General features: G+C 40.9%; 1 protein-coding gene across 26 annotated transcripts in view; it reads right to left on the bottom strand.

The window, feature by feature from the left end:
• Positions 1-9676: 9676 nt before the first annotated feature.
• Positions 9677-22473, bottom strand: part of BBX (BBX high mobility group box domain containing) — a 125500-nt gene continuing 112703 nt past the window's right edge. For 17 of the 26 annotated variants that reach the window (XM_015877871.3, XM_085546268.1, XM_085546198.1 and 14 more), the window contains 3 exons: positions 18155-18352; positions 17294-17486; positions 11407-14487 (listed from right to left, as the gene is read on the bottom strand). In XM_015877871.3, the coding sequence (XP_015733357.1) occupies positions 14400-14487; positions 17294-17486; positions 18155-18352 (479 nt within the window). In that variant the 3' untranslated portion in view covers positions 11407-14399. Of the gene's footprint in view, positions 14488-17293; positions 17487-18154; positions 18353-22473 lie in introns of all 26 variants that reach the window. The other 9 variants (XM_085546218.1, XM_085546309.1, XM_085546235.1 and 6 more) reach the window with 1 other exon arrangement.

The following is a 22473-nucleotide window of genomic DNA, read 5'->3' as shown; positions in this document are numbered from 1 at the left end:
CACTGACCTGAATCATGCAGGACATAAGCTCTTCAGCCCATCAAGGTAAACCCACTATGAGGAGAACTGCTGAAAACTCAATTATCCCAGTTTCTGCATCATCACAGAGCATCACCATGTCTTATTTAAGCTTGTGGACCTTCGTCTGTGCTTGGCATAAGGCAGATAGATGTGTCAGCATCAGACAAGGGAGATCTGGAACTTCAAAAAGCAACTGCAGGGTCGGTGCTTGCTGTCAGTGCTGCAACTTCTGGTCAGCTCTATGGGACTCACTCAGCAGCACAGAGAACCAGCAGCATCCTGCTGTGCTGGAAAGGGTTAACAAACGGGCAGATTTTGAAAGAGAAGTGCTTACATCAGGTGTAAAACCAACTGAAGCTTCACCTTCACCAGCTGCTGCTGGTTCTTTGACTGCTGAGGAGAAAGATGAATAGCAGTGCCCAAGTTGATCTCCTGCAATCAACAGCCTTAGCTGTCAGTTTTGACCCTACTGCACCCCAGTTTGGTTTACCCTGGTGGAGCTGCAGAGAAGTGTTAGGAAATCCACAGAAGGATGAGGGATTTCAAGGCCATTGCAACCAGAAAGAAAGACTTCTCCAGGCATCACTGAGAATTACATCGATAGCGAAAGCCAAAGACTGCTGATGTGGTGCACAATTTGCAACTTGACAGGCTCCCACCATATTTAATAGTTCATATGTGAAACTGGGAGCCAAAGACTCTCGACACACCACAATCCCTGCCAGGGCTGGGAAAATCAGCCAATTCCTACTACACACATCATTTCCTCCTATATAAAGCCGTTTATCTGACTCACAAGCTGTGAATCCCATCTTATGAACTGCTCTGGTGTACCTTCTCTCCTTTAAGCCAACAGATTCTTTGTCACTTGATGCTGCCCGCTACTGCAGAGAGGTGTCTGTGGAAATATTGCCCTTCAAATGTCAGCCCATAGCTGGTGGGCACCCACACTGGATCTTTCCAAAGGCTTTTTGCTGAAGTCAAATAGCCTTGGGTCCCGCACCCACACACACTCTTCACAACATCCATGCCTGTATCAGGGCCAAGTGAGCAAGAGAACAAGGAGCTCAGTTTTTCTGGTCCTTCAGTCTGCACCCTACCATGGTTTTATAGCCCTTGGATGCAGCACCAGCCCCTGATTTTATTCCTTCTTTTGGCCTAGATGTCACTGCTCGGGTCTGCCCCGTGGTACACAGCGTGGCCAAGGGGCAGCACCTGATGGTCACGTCATGCCTCCAGCCAGACCTGCTTCTTGCTGCCCTTTCTGCTTGGGATGGTAGGGCCAGTAATAGCATTGGCAGCACAGAGCAGACAAGGCGCTGTGGAAGGCTGTGGTTCTGTGGTGGCTTTCCCTCTCTGGGCTGTGTGGATGAAGAATGGGGAAGCTAGGCCCGGGTAGATCAGAAAGCAGGCTGCATGCAGGCATGGCCTACATCCAGCACTTGGGGCACTGGTGTGGAAGAGGCATCCCACTGAGAGAATGGGTAGGACTCAAGGCTGGACGCAAGGCTCATTGCTGGGACCCAACTGAAGGCCCAGCAAAATGCCCACTGCTCAGCCTGGTGGTATCCATGAGAGGATGGCCACATTCTGGCATTCACAGCACACCTGAATGCAAGCTAAGATGAGTGTTTTCCTTGTTTGGGTTCCACCCCACAGTAGTATGGCTTTAAGGACTGATTTGTAGCATCCGCACAAGGGTACTAAGGAAAAAGCTGGCAGGTTTGTTTTTGTTCTGTTTTTACCGTCAGAACTCCGTAAAAACAAATTGAAGGCAACTGCTAGATAGAAAACACAGCGCTGGGAGAAAGGTTGCTTTGAACCTCTCTGGTATGGCTATTAAAAGACAACCTGACAAACCATTCAGGAGAAGAGGTTTTTGAAGGCATGTGGGAGTCCCGTGGCTAGTGATCATGCTGGGCTGGCACTCTGTGAAAAATCTCACCTCAGATCTTATCCAGTCGTTATTTTTAATGTCACGTTAACAAAAACATACTTATCTAGCATATCTTCTGAAGATGTGGGTTTTTTTTTACCTACCTATCTCTTATAATTATGCTCATGGGCGCTGTGGAAGTAAGGGTGGATTCCACAACCATCTTTCAGGCAGGCACAGCTTAACCTGTCCTGAGATAGAGAAGCACTCCAGATGATGCCCCCAAGTCCCTGTGACTCCATGCTACGTAAATACCACCAGCATCTTGTCTTGCCCCCACAAAGGATGCATTGAACACCTTGGCAGGATGCTTGGTTTTCTACCTTGGCCCAAGTGCACACAAGCATGTGTCCTGTTAAGAGTCAGTTTATATCTTCCTGACAAGACATTATGGGCCTCTCTACAATCTACTCCAAGAGCAGCTGCTTTTAGACTTGCCAGAAGCAGCACTAAAAATTAATTAATCTGGAGTAAACATGACTCTGCTTCAAAAGAAAATAAAAAAAGAAAGTCAGACTAGGACCCCGGGACATTGTAAACAGGTACTCACAAACAATGAGGTGAGACATCATTAGGAAACGCCAGCATTACCGTGCAGATGATTTGTGGTATTGTTTTTCCACATATTACAATTGCCCGGAGAGATGACCTCACTTAAACAAGTTGCTCTCAGCTGGTGATGGAAAGGAAGTGATACAATGACACCAATGGCAACCAGCTTCCACAGAGTGAAGGAAACAAACAGCAGCAGTGGCGGCACCAGGCTGCTGCTCACCTACAGCCAGCTGTGGGAATCCATCTGTTTACCACTTCTGAAGTGAACAGCTATTTTAACAGCTTGATAACCTGCCTTCACCATAGAAACACAAGTGGCACAAGCAGGATCTGATGCACGGAAATGCTGGCTTTTCCTACGAGCTTGTCTGCATGCCAGTTCTGTTGTTTTTTTAAGGTTCACGTGGGTGAGAAAAGACCATCTCGAGACACATTTAGCAATGCATGTCAGTGCTACCCTTCCTAATTTAATGCTCCCTGATTAAATCGATGCCCAGTAGCAACAATACCAGAATAAAAATGCCTTCACATCAACTGCACAACACGTGCCCAAGGGCTCTGTATGCCACCACCAGCACTGTTTCAGGGACATGGCTGAGGCTACACCCCCAAGTGTGCGACACCGCTGCTGCCAGCCCGCACCTGCAGGAGGATCCCTTGAGCATCCATCAGCATTTGGTACCCACATCTGGGCTGCTGGTGTTCAGCCATGGCACTACTACACTCCCAGCTGCAGCTTTAAAATCATTTTCAACCTGAGACACTAACAGCTCAAAACCACAGGGAGTCTGCTCACCTGACACAAGCAAAGCCACCGGGTTAGACTTCAAACAGCAGACGAAAGACATGGGAATTGAAAAACGTGTTACTGCCTCACAAAATCTGCAGACTAAGAGATGTGACTTGCATGGAAGGGATCAGCCAGTACTGAGATGTGACTTGTCGGTGTGGTTTCCTGCCCTGGTGTTTATGAAGTCTGTGTTCTTCACCTGGAAGCCCAATTCAATACATTCCAATGGAGTTTGTCAGTGTGATTGCCGTGGTGCTTTCATCCTCCTGAAGCCTTACTCGAGCTGAGGATTTCCTCAGTAATTACAGAAAAATTAAATCTAAATGCTTGGGAACTTTCCTTTTTTTTTTTTTTTTTTTTCCCTCCAAGAAAGAAATTCGGGAACGTGCCAAGATTTATTTTGCAAGTTAAGGCTTAGTATGGATTAACACCAACAGTGTAGGTCTAATAGGCAGCACTGAAGTTCTGTTTTGTTTTTGAAGACAGTCAGCACGCTACCTCCAAAGTTAGTTGCCGTCACAAGCCACACACTGGAAATAAGGCAGGCCAAGTCCTCTTCAACTGTGAAGCTTTTCTCAATAACAGACTGCTGGGAGAAGGAAGTAGTTGATGGTATTTCAAAGGACTGCTGGGTTCCTGGCACTGCTGCTCTCTGGCTCCCCTAAAGAAAGCCAGGCTGGAGGGAAGGCTCCGCTGCTTTGCTGGCATCGCTGGCAGATCCCGTTGCCCTGTGCTTCTCTCTCTGCAGAAGCTGCAGCTGATGTCCAGCCATGGGCAGGAAACGTTGCTGCTAAAAGCATTATGAAATACAGGATGCTCTTTGCATATTTTTCAGAGCTGTGAAGTAGCTCGGGATGGTCTGGTACTGCTCCCATCCCACTGCACATGAGTGGGAAGTTTGGAACTGATGTCAGTCAAGTCGTAAGCCGTGCGAGGAAAGGGAGGGAAGGTGAGATGACTGAGAAGGAAGGTGAGAAATTCGTAAGTGAAGCTCAACATGTCCAACTGCCAGCAAGATAAACAAACCCACACATGACATGAGATTTTCTTCCAGCAAATATAAAACAGCTTTCACTTGGACAGTGGATTTGACGGAGCCAAGAGGGTTCAAGGCAACATGCGCTGTCTGAACAAGGACATCCAGTACAAAGCATTGGCATGAAGGTTGTTGACTTCATTGGTTTTTGGTGATATATATATATCACCAAATATATATATATATATATATATATTTGAGTAAAAAATAATAAAACATGAGTGATCCTGCAAAGCACTTGGGAGTATTTTCTGAACTCTCTGAGCCTGGCTCAGAGATCTGCAGTCACACTTGTATAAATACTAGCATTTTCATAAAGCATCCTCTAGCAGCCCTTCACTCCTAAGAGATTCCTTCACAGCTCTGGATTCCTACATGAGAATTACCCAAATTCAATACAGCATATTTTCCTGAAGCACAGCACAAACAATTTGCATAAGTACAGATGAAAGCAATGGCCAACACTTCACATTGTTAAGAAGTACAGCAGAGAAGCAGTTGTTATTTACAACACTCTTGCCAAGTGCCAAATACACCTGTCACCTGATGGAATGCTTCCCATCTGCATCACACCTGACGCAGCTCACACGCTGCTGACTGAAAAATTACTGCTGCGGTCACAGAAACAACTCATGGCATCCATTCCCAACTGTGCACTTGAACTTCAATTTCTGATCTTTTTCATATTTAAACTTCTGCTAAGGGCTGGCAAACCCTGCTCTCGAAATTTCAGCTTCTTGAAGACAATGAAATGCTCCATCATGTGCTGTGACAGTGATTTTCCTGCCTCCTGACTTCCAGTAGAAAACAGTGCTCCCCAAATCAAGATGAAAACCAATGCTGTGATGACCTGTTGGTCTCTGCAGGCGATTCACATGGCTGCTGTAACCAAGGGCATATCAAGCCTGTCATCCACAAACTCAAAGGTGCTTGTAAGCACCTGGATGCTCATGAATGCCTGACTTCTTCATCTGGTTCCAGCTAGGTTTGTTTCTTTTTTTTACTCAGAAGGTCCCATCTAGAACAGAAATCTCCTGGTAGTTTTTAGTATCAGATGTACTAGGCCTTGAAACTTCTGGCAACGTGCTGCTAAGCTGTAAGACCTCCTGCAGCAGAATCATTTTAAGGACCCAGTCATGAAGACATCAAGGAATGGTTCTTCATACTTGGAAAGCTTGCAGGAAAAGCACCAGTCCTAACTCCAGGCACTGAATAAGGTGCTAAGAGCACTCACAAAGGGCTTGGAAGGAACATGACTGAGCACCAGAAGGACCAGACCTGAGCCCAATGGCTGCCATCACCAGGAAGCTTGGCCATGTAGGACCTCTCAACAACACCTTGGCAAAGGAAGATCACCAAGTGTCTCCACATCACGTTATCAAATGCCTGAGCAGACAACTCTGACCTCAGAAAAGAGTGAGTGCATCTGGAAGATGCGTTACTGTAAGCCATGCAGATGACTATGTTTCCCTTTGCAGGAGAAGCCTTAGCCACAAACACAGTGAATGCAAATACAAGCTTTAATTTGAGCAAGGGAACAAGTGCCTGTGAAACATCTTCCCAGATGACCTAGCAAAGTAGCCAAACACACACTGTAATGAATGCACCTAATGCTCTCAGTGTTACTTCTCCATCTCCAAGCAGAAGTAATAAACAAAATGCTGCAGACTGAAGTCCTAGGTGTTTGCATTCAGCAAAGTACACTTTGGTGTTAAGCCTGAAACTCTACAGTAACCAGTTTGGTTTTGGGATCTATTTCAACGAGTTCCTCTTGTTTCACAGACAAACAGACTGAAGTACCTATTTGTATGGAATAAACTTTTGGTATGGATTTATGCAAGCTGGGTTTTCAACCAGTTTCAGCTGCAGTACAGACAGCTATGTCCAATGTTAGATTACTTGTGCCAAAGATCTAATCCTCCTTCTCCTGCCAGCACCAAATGAAGCCTAGCTGAAATCTTCAGCACATTTTAAGCGCAACTGTATTAGAGCTCAGCTTCTTGCTGTTTCTGTGCCAAGAACAGTCCACAAAAAGAAGTTCACACTGAATAGCTGGTAGGCGTTATATCTGATAGGTTTTATTTTTGAGAACAAAACAGAACTTTGCAGCAGATATAGAAACGTTGTCTCGTATTTTGTTACGAAGTGCTACGGTCCTACTGAAGAACTGGCAGCTCCACGTGCTGTATGATGGTTATGGTACGCTCGAGTAGCCTTTGCATCTCACTTAATGCTTTTACACTGCAAAATCACTAAAAAAAAAGTCTGTTTCAGGGCAGGATTAAAAGCACAATAAAAGAAGGTGATGAGCAATGAAAAGAACCCAACAAATGGAAACCATGGAGAACGTCGTAATGCTGGGCAGAAGTAAATCACCTTAGGAAGAGGATGTCTCTCCATCCTGTGTCTTGGAAGCATGAGTGGGGAATTCATCTTACCTGACAGTTAAGAGAGTGTCAGTGTAATGCCAAGCAGCTGCAAGTAGCAGCGTGAGAGCTGGGTAACAAACGAGGTCTAGATGCACTGAGTGGGCTGCACTATGCAGGTGTTTTGTTGGAAGAACAAAATGAGAGCAGACACAAAAACGTGGAAGTCTGAGTAATGAAGATGGCTATATTTTAAGGTAATCTGCTAAGAAAAAAAAAGGAATTGTAATTCAGTGTCCCTGACTGAGCGTACTGTACTGAGAAAAAAGGTGTTTTGTAAGATTCCTCACAGCTTTTTCTTGCTGCATCAGAGCTTTTCTCTCCCTTTCCCAAATACGACCATTACATTCAGGCTTTTAGCTCTGAAGCTCCTTCATTCCTGGTATTTCTTTGCAGACAGCTGATGCATAACCAGTAAAGGCAGTGCAAGATTGAGTACATTTCTTCTTCCCTGAGTAAGTGGCACATGGCTGGAAAAAAAACAAAACAAAACAACACACACACAAAAAAGCAACCCCAAACCAACCCAACTCCCCCCCACCAAAAGTAAAAGCTTCCCTTCTGCTGCTTCTGACCCAGAAACAGATCTCTGCTTGCAAGCGAACAACTGTTTTCTACTGATTTTGTATATTCTGTACCTGGGCCTTGTGTGATGCAAAAAATACATTGCAACCAAGGAACCTTTCAGGCATCCAAGGCCGGAAAAAAAAAGGCGAGACCTCCCCAAAGTCTAATTTTCAATCCTAAATAAAGAAGGTAAAATACAAGGGAAGAACAGAGTACTGGTTTAAATAAGCTTTGAAAGTAGTGGGGATCTTTAAGTTTAAATATGGATGCTGCTTGCTATTTGCTTTCCAGAGAGAAGCCATTCTGAGGAAGTTCTTCTGGTGTCCAGAGACTGAAAGCATCGCAGAGGCTTCTTTGTGTGAGACAACTTCATTTACATTTGCGTGGGTTAGAAATGAGCTTTCCAGTGGCTTGAAGACAAGATCCAGAAGCTTAGAAGAAAGGGCAAATGGCTTTCCCAGTTTAACTACACTGAGTCCCACCTCTCCTTAGTCCACAGTCTTCAGCTTCACGCTGATATACATACAGTGAATTCTGTGGTACCTGCACTGGTGTGCGGATCTTTCCAACAGTGTCAAAAAGTGTTGGTCAAGGCTTGGAAGTTTGTAAAAAATAAAAGGAAAGCTCCCATTATGGACATCTTCAAGAAGAACAAATGGGCTTGGGATCTTTGCAAACATGCAGAGTTGTTTTAGTCACCGTGCAGAAGTTGGGTGGATGATCTGATGGGAAACTACAGCTCATGGTTTTGGGGATCCATCTCTGTTTTTTGGCATCTTCCATTTTCAGGTGGAAGACAAGCTGGCTTCTTTTACAGTGAAAAAAGAAAGAAAAAGCCAACCAACTCATACTCTAGCTAAAAACACGTTCTGCTAATGCTACTAAGTCAGCCATACGTTAAAGGAAACAGCCACTTAATAGTAAAGCAGGGGAAGTATCAAAGCAGCTCTGTTTTAATAGCATTTATTTGCAATCATTAGTTTTAAATGGGAAACTGTTTACAGGCACACACTAGATAACCAAAATAGAACGAACATAAAGAAATCTATTTGACGGTCCTTTTCAAATATTTCAAATATTTTATTAAATATTTTATTCAGTTTTTGATCACAGTTTAATGTACTTTAGCATGTTATACACATGACTTAACATGTGCACCTAATATCAAATTAGATAGAGGTTTCCGAAGAAAGTATGACATTTTATAAATGTGCTTATTGACTTCTAACTACACACATCTAAGAAGGCAGTAGCTCCGTTATACCACTTATGGAGATGAACTATTATAAGGCATGTTTACACCAAGCTCTGGAGAGAATAAAGCCAAATATGGGGTCAAAATTTAGTGGAATTATGTACGAGAATAAAAGTTGAAGGACTGGGCCCTACAAAGAGAGATCACAGCAAATCAGGCGTGTTAAAACTGTCAACACAGACTGGTAACGAAAAGCAAGCACTGCTGAGAAAGGAAGTTCTCACAGTGCCGGTATCTTTTCAGACATTTTTGACAATTACACCTTATGGTGTAACGTGAAGGAAAGAGAATGAAACCTACCAAGAAAGTCTGAAAACCATCGTCTGAGAAACCTCGCGTTGCTTTGGGACCTAACATGGGAACGCTTTTATACAGGTAACAACTCCCAAGCCACTGCATACCTGTGTGTGTGTGTGTGTGTGTGTGTGCGTGTGTGTGTAGACAGGTATACACACACACAGACACACATCTCTTTCCCTCTTGCCTTTGTCACCTTCAGACCACCGAATAAAGTGTAGCAGTGCGTGGAAAAAAACAAGGTTAAAAGAGCAGGTCAGGGCACTGTATTCGGAAGCCAGGTCAGTTAGGCTGTACTGTTTGACAGCAGACGTGGTGGTGTTTTTTTTTTTTTCCCAGTAGAGTACAGTATGGGTCTGCTGGCATAAGTTAACGATCAAGACCCAGAAATTACAATATAATTCCTTGGAAGAACTCAACAAACATTAAACTTATTTGCATTTGTTTTTAAAACTCTGTGCCAATGAAGGCCCTAGGTCAAAATAACACACCACCTCCAGAAGCATCACAAAAACCAAAGCTCAACTCTAGGGGCACAGTGGTCCATAATCAAGGCTCCTGCATGGTTGCACTGCAACATGCAACGCTGCCCTTCAAATAAGGATGATTTTAGGCAGAAGCTTAGGTGTGCTGCTGAGTGGAGGTCTCAAGTCAGTTCTTCCTAGATGCCTGCCTCAGAAGAATCAGTGGGGGAACATAAAACGTGCATCCACTTCATAAGCTCCTTCAAAGTTGTCAATTCAGTAGAAAATACTGAGTATATAAAAGACTATAATAGGTGAGAGAATAAAGCTCTCTGTGCCTTTTTATTGGGAAGTTCAGGAGAGGAGGCAAAAAAAACCAACCTCTTTCACAGCCTAAATGCACTCATTCTCATCTCTCAGTGTCCTGAAAATGACTCAATGTTCTGGTAGCTTTAGATGATAGTTTTTCATAATATGTACAGGGTAAGAAGAATGCCACAGATAGTACAGAACATGGCAAAGATACCTACGAGCTCTACAATCTAGAAAACAAGCACGGCAAACAAACAGTTGTCTAACGAATAATGTATGGTATAACAACACAAAAGTTGCACAGTTATGTTTCCTTGTGAAATTAAGATTGCAAATGTAAACTCCAGAATAAATTTCAAGAGCAGCATTTGGCTGACTGCATGACCACTGGGAGTATCTGAAGTCCACCACCTGATGAGCACTGCAGTTCCTGCTCTTACACAACCCATCCAAGTGGGCCTATATCCCGCAACTCATATGACTATGGCAGAGGTTCAACAAAAATGCTCCAGCAACACAGTTTGGCTACCACTGTATATTCAGCCTGGTGTTGTCAGATAAACGTTGCTCTCGGGAAGTAAAGCATACAGCGATATACAAATGGTACCAATGGCTGAAAAGATTAAACGATCAAGCCTGAAAACAAATGGAAGTTAACAAAAGTAGTCTTCTAGGAGAGGTAGCCATATTAGACTCAGCATTCAAAAAAGGGAGTGCACTCAAAGGACCGACATACATTACAAGATCTTGTACAACCGTTATGTTTTTGTCTATTTCAGAATGTACACACACACGCGCGCGCACACATGTATCTTTCTTCCTAGCTCCTCTTTGTTGCCACAACTTCACCATACTGAGAACAAAGGCCAGCTTTCCTTTTAACCTCCCTTAGCTGTCCCATGACTACAACTGTAGCCTTCAATCTGTTCCAGTATCTGTACAGTAGCTAAACAGGCAGCAGATGTAAACAGCTCCAATGTAATATCCTGCTCCAAATGACAGCGTCCAAACTATAAGGCATTCCCTCATTCTGATGTAAGTTACAACTCTCTCGGGTTTCTGCTTGGTACAGGCTGCAGAATGCTCTTCAGCCTTATGCTACAGAAGTAGATTTCACCCAAACAGTAAAGCGCAACGATGGAATCTCAACACTGGTTTGTTCACAAGCTTCCTCCTATCCCCTGTTCCTGCACCCTTTTCCAACAACAACGCTTACCACATCAACTTCAAACATCATGCGCCAATGCTATGAAAGAGAAACCCAAATTAACAAGAAATCTTTTGCTCATGACTTTGGGATACTGTATTAGTATAAAAGAGCATTCAGTCATCTTAAATAAATATATTCTATCTCTGAAATCACAGCACATTCAAGGGGTAGGTTACTGCCATAAGCAGAGCAATAACTGATCTCCATGGATGTTTTTCATTGATTTGGTCTAATATCTGGAAAATAACCTACTGTGGGGATGAGAATCTGCATCTCAAATGTTCTGCAGAATGTTCTTCCCATATTTGCATACAGTACTAGAATAATTAAGAAGACATTACAGTATTTTCCTCCCAGCTGCTTACATCTGTAGCTTTGGCTACAACAATATATTCTGTATACCTCAAAACTATATATGAAATACCCAAGATCACTAAATAAATAAAAGCCAAGGAAACCTGGGACAGTACTGCATCTTACACTTGAGATGAGATTCCCCCACTCCCATGGAAAAGTGATAGAGAACAACTAAGGTAATCGCTTTTTTTTTCTTTTTCTTTTTTTTAAAGAAAGATTTATACACAGGTTCAGATCCAGAAAATAATGTGAAATGCATAAATATTGATAGATTTAGCTAAGTTAAAATGGGTTCAGTAAAGTATGATACAACATATTCAGAATAAACAAAGCAGAAAAGCATCATATTTTGGTTTGCTTGAGATATACATAAGGTGCAACAATTTCTTTTCTAGAGGCATTTGTGGACAATGTGTTAACAGGTAACAGTGTTTGCTGGTATACTGAAGTACACACAATAGCAATATGATTTTTCCAAAACAAAAGCAGCAGAAATTAATAAAAATTAAAACAAAACAAGGAAAAAAACAAAAAAACAAAACAAAAAAAAAAAAAAAAAACAACCCCCAAAAAAACCAAAACAACAACAACCCACCCCCAATACAGTAAGATATTGGTCTGAAATTTTTGTTGTGCTAACAGACTTTGTTACCTGAAAATACTGATACCCCTTCTAGTAGATTCAGGGAAAACTCTAGCTACTGAAAATCAAGACGTCACTCAGAGAACCAACAAAGGCAAATGCCTAGTGAACTATAAAGCTTTGCAGGATTTCTGCTACTCTCAGTGCCTAATCGCTTAAAAATTAAGCATATCTACAAAAAGGTTTATAAGTATCTGAAAACAGTCATATCCAGTAAACTGACCCAACCCTACCCCCTCTCTAAGGGAAAGTCAAGGAAAAGCAGATCAAGTAAGATATTAATTCATATAGAAAAAAGTAATTTTCTGTTTCTTTTAAAAAAGGTACCATTAATATACAGAAATATCTTCAGGAACAATATTGAAATTTAAATTGAGGAAGGATGGGGTGCTTTGACAAAAATATATCTACTCTAAAGGTTTCTAGAGAAATAAGTTAGTACCATTGTCAAGGTGAACGGCCTGCACTGTAACATATTTGGATTTCAGCTAATTATAAAGTGGTCCAAAACTCCAACAGCCACCTTGCTGTGACCCAACAGTTTAAAGTCTTTAGTTTTTCTGTCTTGTTAAAATAACTTATAAAACTTTAATAAAATCTTATTAAAAATACTGCCATAGGCTACAATGGCATTTGAGGGGCTCTTACTCATAAATTCACCTGAATTTTTAAAAAAAGCCTTTTCACTGACACATCGGCTCTGAAATTTAGTTGTTCTTGTCGTTGTTCCCTTCTTCCAACACATGCATCTTTGATGGTGCTGTTTTAGTGAGACTTTCCAAGCTGTCTACCCTAGCCAAACCTTTAACCCTTTGTTACAACTCAGGTGGTTTCTTGGTACGTTGTTTCCCAACAACGAACCACAGACTTTCACTTAGCTACAACAAAGAAAGGCTAAACCTAGCAAGCATTAATAGAGTTACTGTCCATATGGCTATTACATCAAATTAGTTACAAAATAACCCCAAAACATATTATCAGTTCAGTCAAGTATAAATAAGAATGCCTGATAGAATGATGTAAACTCGCATCATTTAAAGACTTAATTCAAAGAACTTCAAACTCAAGCTAATACTATCAAAAAGTCAGCCAGTATGACGAAGACTAATATAAAATTATTGCTGGAGTCCAATTTGGTAAATTGTTGTGCTACAATGCAAGAATTAGGGAAACATCTTGTGCTATTGAAGAAGTACCCTGTTGAATTTGTAGCTTTAGATTAATTACTACTGATCACTTTGCATCTGTTGGTAGGAATCAATGCTTGGTTATACAATAGTGTAGGTCAAAATAGCGAATACAGCAGGCCAAGTGATACAATTGGCCTGGCTTTCGGGATGCATTTATGAGAGCAAACCACAAAAATTCAGCATAAGCAAAGACAGAAGCTGGCAGGCGGATCTGTGGTAGTCTGAATTCGGTCAAACATTACTCTTCAGTTGTAGTTTATCTGCATAAAACTTTCCCCTTGACCAACACAAACTGTAATTGGCCCCTTATACAAACTCTGAAGCCGTCTGTGCATAGTAACTACAACAACAATGCCAGTGTCTTTAAAATGCAAACGGTATGCTTATCAGAGTACATGTATATTGACAAGTCATGCTTTTAGGTCTTTCAGAATGGTGAAATAATACTAAGGTCACTTTTGAAAAACATATTTGCAGTACTTTTTGTTTACAGGAAAGTTTCACCGAGTCACTCAGATATCTATGCAAAAATAAAGGAACCTTCCACGGCATGAAAGACAAGTCTATTCTCTGCAGTATTTTTCTTTTTCATACACCACTCCTTTTTTTTTTCTAATGCACATCATCCTGGTTATTCAAAGCTAAATTAAAAAGAAACAAAACCCAAACATAGCCTGTCAGAATTTTTGCCAGTAAACTCTACCACTCTGGTGGCAAATATAAAAGTGCAGAACATCTGGACCACGTGGCTGCCCAAACACCGCTAACAATGGTACATCTGTCCAGGCTGCCTTGAGTTCTCTGGAACAGGTTTTATATTCATTCTACAATATAAACGTAGGCATAACCTATTAATATAAACCATCTTAGAACTTAAATCTTCATGTACAAAAATGACTAAGAATATCTAATAATAACTAGTGCAGTGCGTCAGTGTTTTTGTTGTTGATTTTTTCATTTAACTAGGCATTATATGAAACTAGTTGCCATACTCTCTGGTTGGTAAAAGAGATGCTGTGTGAACTAACAGTAAAGGCAGCCTTCTTCACATCAACCACCTGTTTACTGTTTAAAAGCCTTCAATAGAAAGCAAGCTCTGGGATCATTCCATTCCTGTTCATTAATAGACAAATAATATCACCCTCCTACATACTGGGTTCCGATTTGAGGACCTGGCCCAAGTTGCTAATGTCTGGCTTCCAGTGAATTCTGGGCCACTCAGAGCAATAAGCACTTGCTTGCAGTCTATAGTTTCCATCACATGGACTGACTAGCTTCCCTTGGTAAAGACAAGGCTAGGATATTAGGTAAAGCACAATGTTTTACAATAAAGTGGAGCTTCACTGGTCAGCACAGGAAATAAGCACTGGAGCCTGAGACATTTCATTTGGCTGTCCATCATGTGGGAGAGGTGTGGCCCTCTGATTTCTGCAAAGAAAAACAGAAAACCACCGTTATTCAGAGCATGGAAATGCTTTTATCAGACAGGAAAGAGAAATTAGCAAGTGATTCAGTTCAACATCTAGTGCTACAGAACCGTAACACCACGCTGCCACAGATGTCCTCATACTGCTGGCTGCTAACTCTGTTTACAGGCATTCCTGCAACAGTAAGAAAATATCCTGTGGACAACCTGCAAAGTCAGAAAAGTCTTGATGGTATTTGATTACACAAAACAAAACAGATGGCCAAAGAGTAAGTTAAGAGCACACAAGTGCTGTTAACATGTTTCCCAAATGGGTGGTTTCAGCCCTGTGGAGAGCAAAGCTCACATACGGCAAAAGATGGCAAATGCACAGAGGCGTATGTCATGTTAATGAGAGTCAATAACAAGCTTTTAAGCAATACAAAAATATATCTATCAGCAGTAACATGCTGTGATGATTCCGAGTTTCATGACTTAACACTTCATCAACCCAGCACAACATCTCTTTCATTACTTCAGCAGTGTTAGTTTACAAATGATCCCCTGGCACAGGATATCATAAAAATAAACTGCACCAGAATTACGTGCTAGAAATCAACATCAGTCATTGAAGCAGATGGACCTGGGAGAGCTCCTTTGCAGCTTGCCTTTTAAAATACATGCTAAAGCACGTCACCGCCTGTTATCTAATTTCTCAAGTCAGATGCTATTATTGTTACATTATGTGTCACTTTGAGCCGTGAAAATCTGGAGCCTAATTCTTACTTACATTAAGGCCACTTTGATTGCACTTTGCCAGTTACGTTCTCTACAGAAATGTAGGTACTGACATGCTTTGCACACCTGCATTGCAGTGAAATGGCCTTGGTACAAAATGCAGCTCGGGATCACAAGTTCTAAACTAAGGCACACACAAGGTAACCAGAGCTAAACAAACACTCAAATGAAAACCATGCTGTCACTTCCAGACAAGCTCTGGTTACACTTAGAAAGGACTTTGGTTTCTGAAGCCCAAGACGGTGTAAAATTATATAATAATTGGATTTAGAGTCTGAAAAGAACATTTCAAGCAAACCTCTAATACTATTCTTCTCATTTCCAGTTATTCAGAGATAAAGAAGTTGCACAGATAATAAACAGCCAACAGAGTAGAAGTTAGAGAAGCACGCAGCCCATCAGATTCAGGTTTCTGTTTTGATTTCCATCAAGAGACCTATGGCAAAGTTGTTACTTGGAAAGAGTCTCCCTTTTCATTTTCCCTAGTGATAGAAGCTGGAATTTGCAACAGTTGCTAGACATTTGCTGGTTTGGCTTTTTCAGGCCTTATGAAAGGTGCCACACTGCTCTAACTGCACGATGAGCTGACAAAATATGGTTGTAGGTAAGGAAGACCCAAGCAGAAGGATAAGTAAAACATCTGTTCAAAACATTATTTTTGATGAGGAAAAATGAGGGAGAAATTCTTTTAGAAGAACAAAGAGGATAACATCGTAACTAAGTGAATCTTGTCATTCTTGTGCAGTACTTCTCACAGCATTACTGGAAATCAATGAAACCACAAGGATGAGAGTGTAAGCAGAACTCAGGACAGCACTTCTCCAGGTCTCACTTCATGGCTTCCTGTCATGGAAGATGACAGAAGTTCATACTTGTGCAGTCTTGATAGCAGACTGTTGTTTTGCAAAACTGCGAGAAAAGTTTGGGCTGATTGTAGTACGAAAACATTTCTTACTTGAAAAGCTATTTCTTAAGCAAGGTTAACAGCTTCAGTAGAGAAAAGGTGCCAGGCTGGGTTAATCAGACTTTCCTTCTTGGCACCCTTCAAGCTTTAAAAAAATGGCTTTTCAATGATTCACATTAAGTCTGAATAAACAGAACTGGATTGTTCATCGGGGGCTACAAGATCAGGTTGTGAGGTTGTGAATGCCATCATCAAGTGTTACCTTCCACAGGGGCTACAAGATCAACAGTAGGCTGTGAGGTTGTGAATGCCATCATCAGCTGTTACCTTGTGGTTTCATAGGTAGCCAGTAATCTGTTACATACCATTTGTTGAGGCTGTGATGGTTTCACACTGGCCTAGAATTTTCTCCCTAACTTTCCACTACAGCAAAGGATATAGGCCACCATATCTTCAACAGTAGGGAGCACCAAAGGACGATACTGGATAATCAAGAGCTAAAGATGACTTACTGCCATTCATTTCCTCCCATCACAGGTCTAGAATGCAAGATCTGACCATGAACTGACCCAACAGGCCTAAGAGATCCGTGCATCTCTATGTTATCTGTGTGAATGGCCTTACTCTCAAACAGAGAGGACCAGACCCACTCAGAACTGCTCTGCCCTGAGGACATTCTGCAAATGCTTTCCCTCCTACATAGCAAAGCACAAGAGTAAAAATAACATGCAAGCTTCATTCAGTCATGCTCAGTAAAATAATCTGTGCGCAAGTTATATGAAATTCTCTGTGCAGTCTTAGGCCACAGAGACATAGAAAACAGTGTGCAATAACTGTTTCAATCTATTACCTGACACATGGTGTCTGAAAATTGGAAACTCTCTTTTAGTAGGATTTCAAAGAGCATCTTAAGTGGTCTATACACAAAATCTGGGAGACAAGTTTACCAAGGGGGATCATACTGAAATAGATTTCAGTGTCATGTAGGTGTCGACTTAACACTAGGAAGACAGTGGTAGGAAGCAGTCAGAGAAAGCAGTAGAGGAGGAAGCACAGGCCAAATTAAACACGATGCAGTTTGCATGCTTTCTGAACATTCTAGCATCAAGGGAAAAAGAAAATCATACCTGTGTACATTTTCCATTGCTGCTACTTCTGCCAGAGCAGCTAAGCTAAAAAATGCAGACACTGCTGGCATATCTGATGTAATACTATGATTTTCTTGTGTCTCTGCATTTCCGGAGCATTCACTGTTGCAATCCGTTTCTGCACTCGATGCTTTTTGAAGACTGCTTTGTGGAAGATCTTTTGGCTTCTCCTCTGTAACAAAAGAGACTTAAGCTTGCAAGTCTAGCCTTTATGTTCATGACATTGAGGTACTGACCAGTCCAGTTTTAACAGAAGCCTCACCTTCAGGACTTGGAATTTGCTATCAATTTTGGTATGAATTCTTGCTGCAGCCTCTTCTGAACCAAGCTAATGGCAGAAGTTCACAGAGGTTTGTGAAGCAGTTTACTGACATCGGATTCAGCTAAATTTAATCCTCTAGGTCAGTCAACAGAGCTTATGTCTCTGTGTATGTTTAAGATACAAGAAGTCCTGAAAGATTATCTAAACCACTGAGGCTTTTGCACTGACTGTCACACCACAGAATCATTTTTATGTCGTATTACGAAGAGTATTATGATAACTTTGCTAGACTGAAAAGAAAGTATGAAATGTAACTGTTTTTTTAATTTCTCTTTGTAATCAGCTCTTAGAAAAATACCCAGGGAGAGATGAGAGATGTGGGCATCCAAACAAATGAAGTTGGCTATTAAGGATATAACCGCTTCACAGTTTACAGATACCTGCATTAATAGAATGATCTTTCTGAGCAGGTCTGAGAACGTGCTGGCTGAATAATACTTCCCTAATTATCTGCTTTAATACCACCTCCAACTGTCCAATTTTAACAAAATTTAAACTTAAAACTACCATTTCCTTACCCAGTGTCCCTCCTGCTGGCGACACTCGACCATCTGCTGTTCGAACAAGATGAGTGATTTTAGTTTTCCTTGCTTTCCTTTTCTGACTGCCTACTAAAGGCTCATGCATCATTGCTGGCTCTGGAGTGTTTAGAGCAGATATACAAATTTTATTCCTCCAGGCAAGCTCAATGGGATTTCTGTCTTCTGAGAGTATGGCTGAAAGAGAACAAAAATAAATTAATCTACATTTAAGATACAACTCCTGGCTATTCTCGTTTAACATTTTGTAAATATGTACATAGTGTAGTAAGCCTTTCCTCACAGGTACTCAGAACACAACCCAAGGCAAAACATCTTGATGCTGCAGGGGCTTGCACTGGAACAGTAGCATAAAGTTTCCCAGGAGGCTCAAGTTTTTAAAGTAAGCTGTGAGAGAGGAAGTAGCATTTCAGTTTGAGCACATTATCAGACAGCATACAACACCCTACAAGAGAAGATGCCAATGAGTAGCTAATAGACAAACACATTTAAGGAACAACAACAGCTAGAGTTCTTGCGTAAACATCTTAGCTCATAGCCAGAATCACAAATAGCATTCAGAAATTACTCTGAATAACCCTCAGAACTCTCTCTCAAGTCACTCCTTTTCACCTCCTTTTAGGAAAAGGAAACGCTGCCTTCTACAAAACAGTAAAGCTTACAGAAACGCAAACACAGTAAATACAAAAGTCAAGCTAGATCACTCAAATACAAGAATACTAAAAAAAAAAAAAAAAGAAAAAAGAAAAAGAAAATAAGCACAGGACAAAATACTGCAATGGGATCACTGCCTATGTAAAATGAGAGTACAAATGGAACTGTCTGATCCTCTTCCAACAGTACCAGTGTTGACATTTCAAAGCAGCTTTCCATCCATGAAGCGGAACATGATGACAGATTTCCACCTGACCAGGCACTAACTTCACTCTAGTGAAGTGAAGTCTTCCTTGGACTGTTTTGAAACTGAGAGCACTCATGGCATCTTCACCAAGCCCACAGGTTGTTCTTCTCACAGACACTCTGCCTCCTGAATGATAATGTAATTTTTCCTAACATCTCCATCTCGTCTTTTCTGTGCATTTTCAACTCGTTATTTTCTTTACTACTCATCAGATTACAGCTCATCTCTTTTTAACAGCCCTTTATTTTATAGTTGTTACCATGTCTACATTTTGCTTTCTCTTCCCTGCCGTTTCCTTCAATCTTTGTTCCTGTTTTGAGAAATGTTTAAAACCCATTTATTCACTCTGTGGGTGACAGGACAAGCAAAAAATGACACATGCACTCCATTTTCAGAAGAGTTAAGCACTGAACAGTGCTTACCCATAAATGCTGATGCTCTGCAGAGCAGAGTCTTGTTCTAAAACTTTTTCTTTTATTAAAAAGTGCGTGAGTGATTGCAATAACATCTGCCTAAAAGCAGAATGATTAAGAAGAAACACTAGCGACTATAAATGTGACTTCCAAGTAATTCAATTTAGCTAATAGTGAGATGTTCAGATAAACTTACTGCACTAACTGGGACCAAAATCTTAATTGGAATGTATAATTAAACAGGCAGCTTTATCTCTAGATTTCTAATTTGGGAATTCAAAAGCGTTGATTGTGTATTAATGTAATGGCTTGGTTGTAGCCCAGCAGTATTTGCTAATTCTGATTCAGGGATTTGCTCTAATTAGATGCTACCTTGACAATGCTGTTTAAACCTAAGGTTGATTTTATAATGGCTTTAATTTTAGCAATGCAAACTTTTTTTTTTTTTTTTGTTTTAAAATTTATTATTCTTGTTTAACATTTAATAATACCATTAAAGACATGATTTCAAACAATGAACATCTGAAAGAACAGAACTTGGGTATGTTTTTAGTTAAATGTGTATTATTTTTATGAGCTATGCCAGGTCACTGGAAATTATCTCGATTGGTAAATACAATAGGCAGTCCTTATTAAAATCCATGTTTAATTTTACACGCATACATCAAAAAGAACTTAAAGAAAATATAAAGTCTTGAAAGGTAAAATAAATAAATAATAAAATTGCAACAGATTAGGAAAAAGCAGTACATCTAATCTTAAGTGTTTCACTAAGAAAGATTGGAAGGCAGCTGAAAATTCAGGATGACGAGTACCCTCTCCCTGTTTTAAGGTATCTCAGTCTTTGAAAGGAGACTTAGAGTCCTCTATGATTATTCACTTAGCTTAGAAGAGCTATCACCTCCTTGTAAAATCACTGCCATGCAATTCGAATGAGAAAGGAATAAAAATGAAGAGTGAATGAGTGGGGTTTTGTGTTTCATTCTCCCACACTTTGGATTGAAAAGAGTGGGTGCTGAAGGGAAGAGCTGCTTTCCTCAAGAGAGCTTTTCTACCAGTCTTGGTGGAAGTTGGGATAAGAGATCATTTCATTGCTTTCTTTACAGATTGTTATTCAAACAGAGATAAAACCAAACTCAGAGGACATTATACAAGACTAAAAGCTCTCAAGACCATTTGCACTGAACTTAAGATGAACAACTGAATGGCAAAGTGAGGAGCAAACAAGGCTCCTCATCCTGCATTGCCTTCAAGAAAACCAGTACTCTGCTGCTTCCACTGACAAAGGCGTATCTGTTTGGATGCTTTAAATCAAGCCTTTGATTTGTAGTGCTGAAGTGACAGGGCTAAAAAAGTTTAATTCCCTCTGGGTTTTTTTTAGTCATTTCTTTAATCCATTTTGTATCCCTCCTGCTTCCATGCTCTCCTACATGCATGAGTGGTGTAGAATTCATCTAATGTTCAGGAGAATGCTTTCTAGAAATGAAATGAGGTTCTGTCTGCTGTTCAGTCCTAGAAACATTTCTGAGGTTAGGTTACCACATGACAGTAGAGCATGCACTACTTGGGGACTATTTTTTGCAAAAGGAGTTGAGCACATGATATGAAAATCTAGGCCTTCTGGTCACAAAAATGACTTAGAAAGAAAAGCACCTAGAGCTCTATGCCAGATGGTTTCCTGAGCTAGATTTGTTTAAAGTTAGCATGGACAGTTTACCCTACTCCACAGTTCTACAGAGTACATGAAGTCTTCTGATTGCCTCCGTCCATGGTTAGTTCTTTCTTGCATTGTAGAGTGCAAGCTACAGCATACCACAACACAAGTCTAACACAGCAGATGAGAAACTGGCATAGCTCTAACTCAAGTCTTACACATATGGAAAAAAAAAACCCAAAAAACACAAAAATCAACGGAGAGAAAAAGTGAGGATTTAGAAGATGTGACACACTGCCTTGATTTTGCTTATTTTTATCAAATATCAGTACTTCTCTAAAGCTTGCAGCTGGAGATTGGAACTTCCTTGTTAACCCTGATTTTAATGCTGCAGTATAATAGTATGCAATTAGAGCAAAACCAGCTAAGGTGGTATCAAGAACACCGACAAACACCTTTACCCCATCCCTTTCCTAATGCCATACTGAACAAAGATAAGACAAGACAGAGCTCCCTTTGGGAAATGCTAGCACCAAAACCACACTCAAATCACAGAGGCAGATCTACAATAAGAACACTCAACTCAAGAGCCCACTCAACTACTGGTCTCACTCAAAACTGAAGAGCTATCTATTACCTGCTTTTCTGACCATAAAATGACAAAGCAGCTCAGCACACCACAGAAACCTTGTCAGTAAGACACCAGGTAGATAAAAAATAATTTCTTCAACATCTGGTAACAGGAGTTGTAGCAGTTCTCAAGCTGTCAAAGATGAAGGCAGCGTAACCCCTGCTAACAGCAACCCTTAAAGGTGTCTCCCCTCCAACTATGAGAATATCCAAGTGTCTCCTTCCTCCAACAAAATTAACCTCATAAAAACCATAACATACATATAGCTGTGACTCATCAGAAGTACAAAACAATCAAAATAACTAAACCCTTGTTTATTTTTTAACTTAAATAAACACATGGGGATTCCCAGCTTCAGTGTTGCAGAATGTGGGATGGTTCTTGGACTCAAAGTTTTTAGGGCCACACTGCCAAGGAACTAATGAAACAGTGATGTATGATGTACACCAAGGCCATACCCAGACTGCATTTGGCTGATAACTGTTCCTCACTGTGTAGTTCTCGTAGTCAAGACACCAAATTTTTACCACTTTAACTCAGAAAATACAACTCCCCTTGAACATGTGTGTGTGTGTATATATATCAGTGTCTTTCCTTTGATGATTCCTGTGTGGGCTGTGTAAGACTGGTAGGTTCAAGCTTCTCATGCCTTTCTTCAGTCTTGGGATGAACTTAGCAAACTGGCCACACTCCAGCAAA

The sequence above is a fragment of the Coturnix japonica genome, chromosome 1, assembly GCF_054131305.1.
Source record: "Coturnix japonica strain WE chromosome 1, WE-NBRP24, whole genome shotgun sequence".
Classification (NCBI taxonomy): Eukaryota; Metazoa; Chordata; class Aves; order Galliformes; family Phasianidae; genus Coturnix; species Coturnix japonica.
This window is presented reverse-complemented; position numbering and strand designations above follow the sequence as displayed.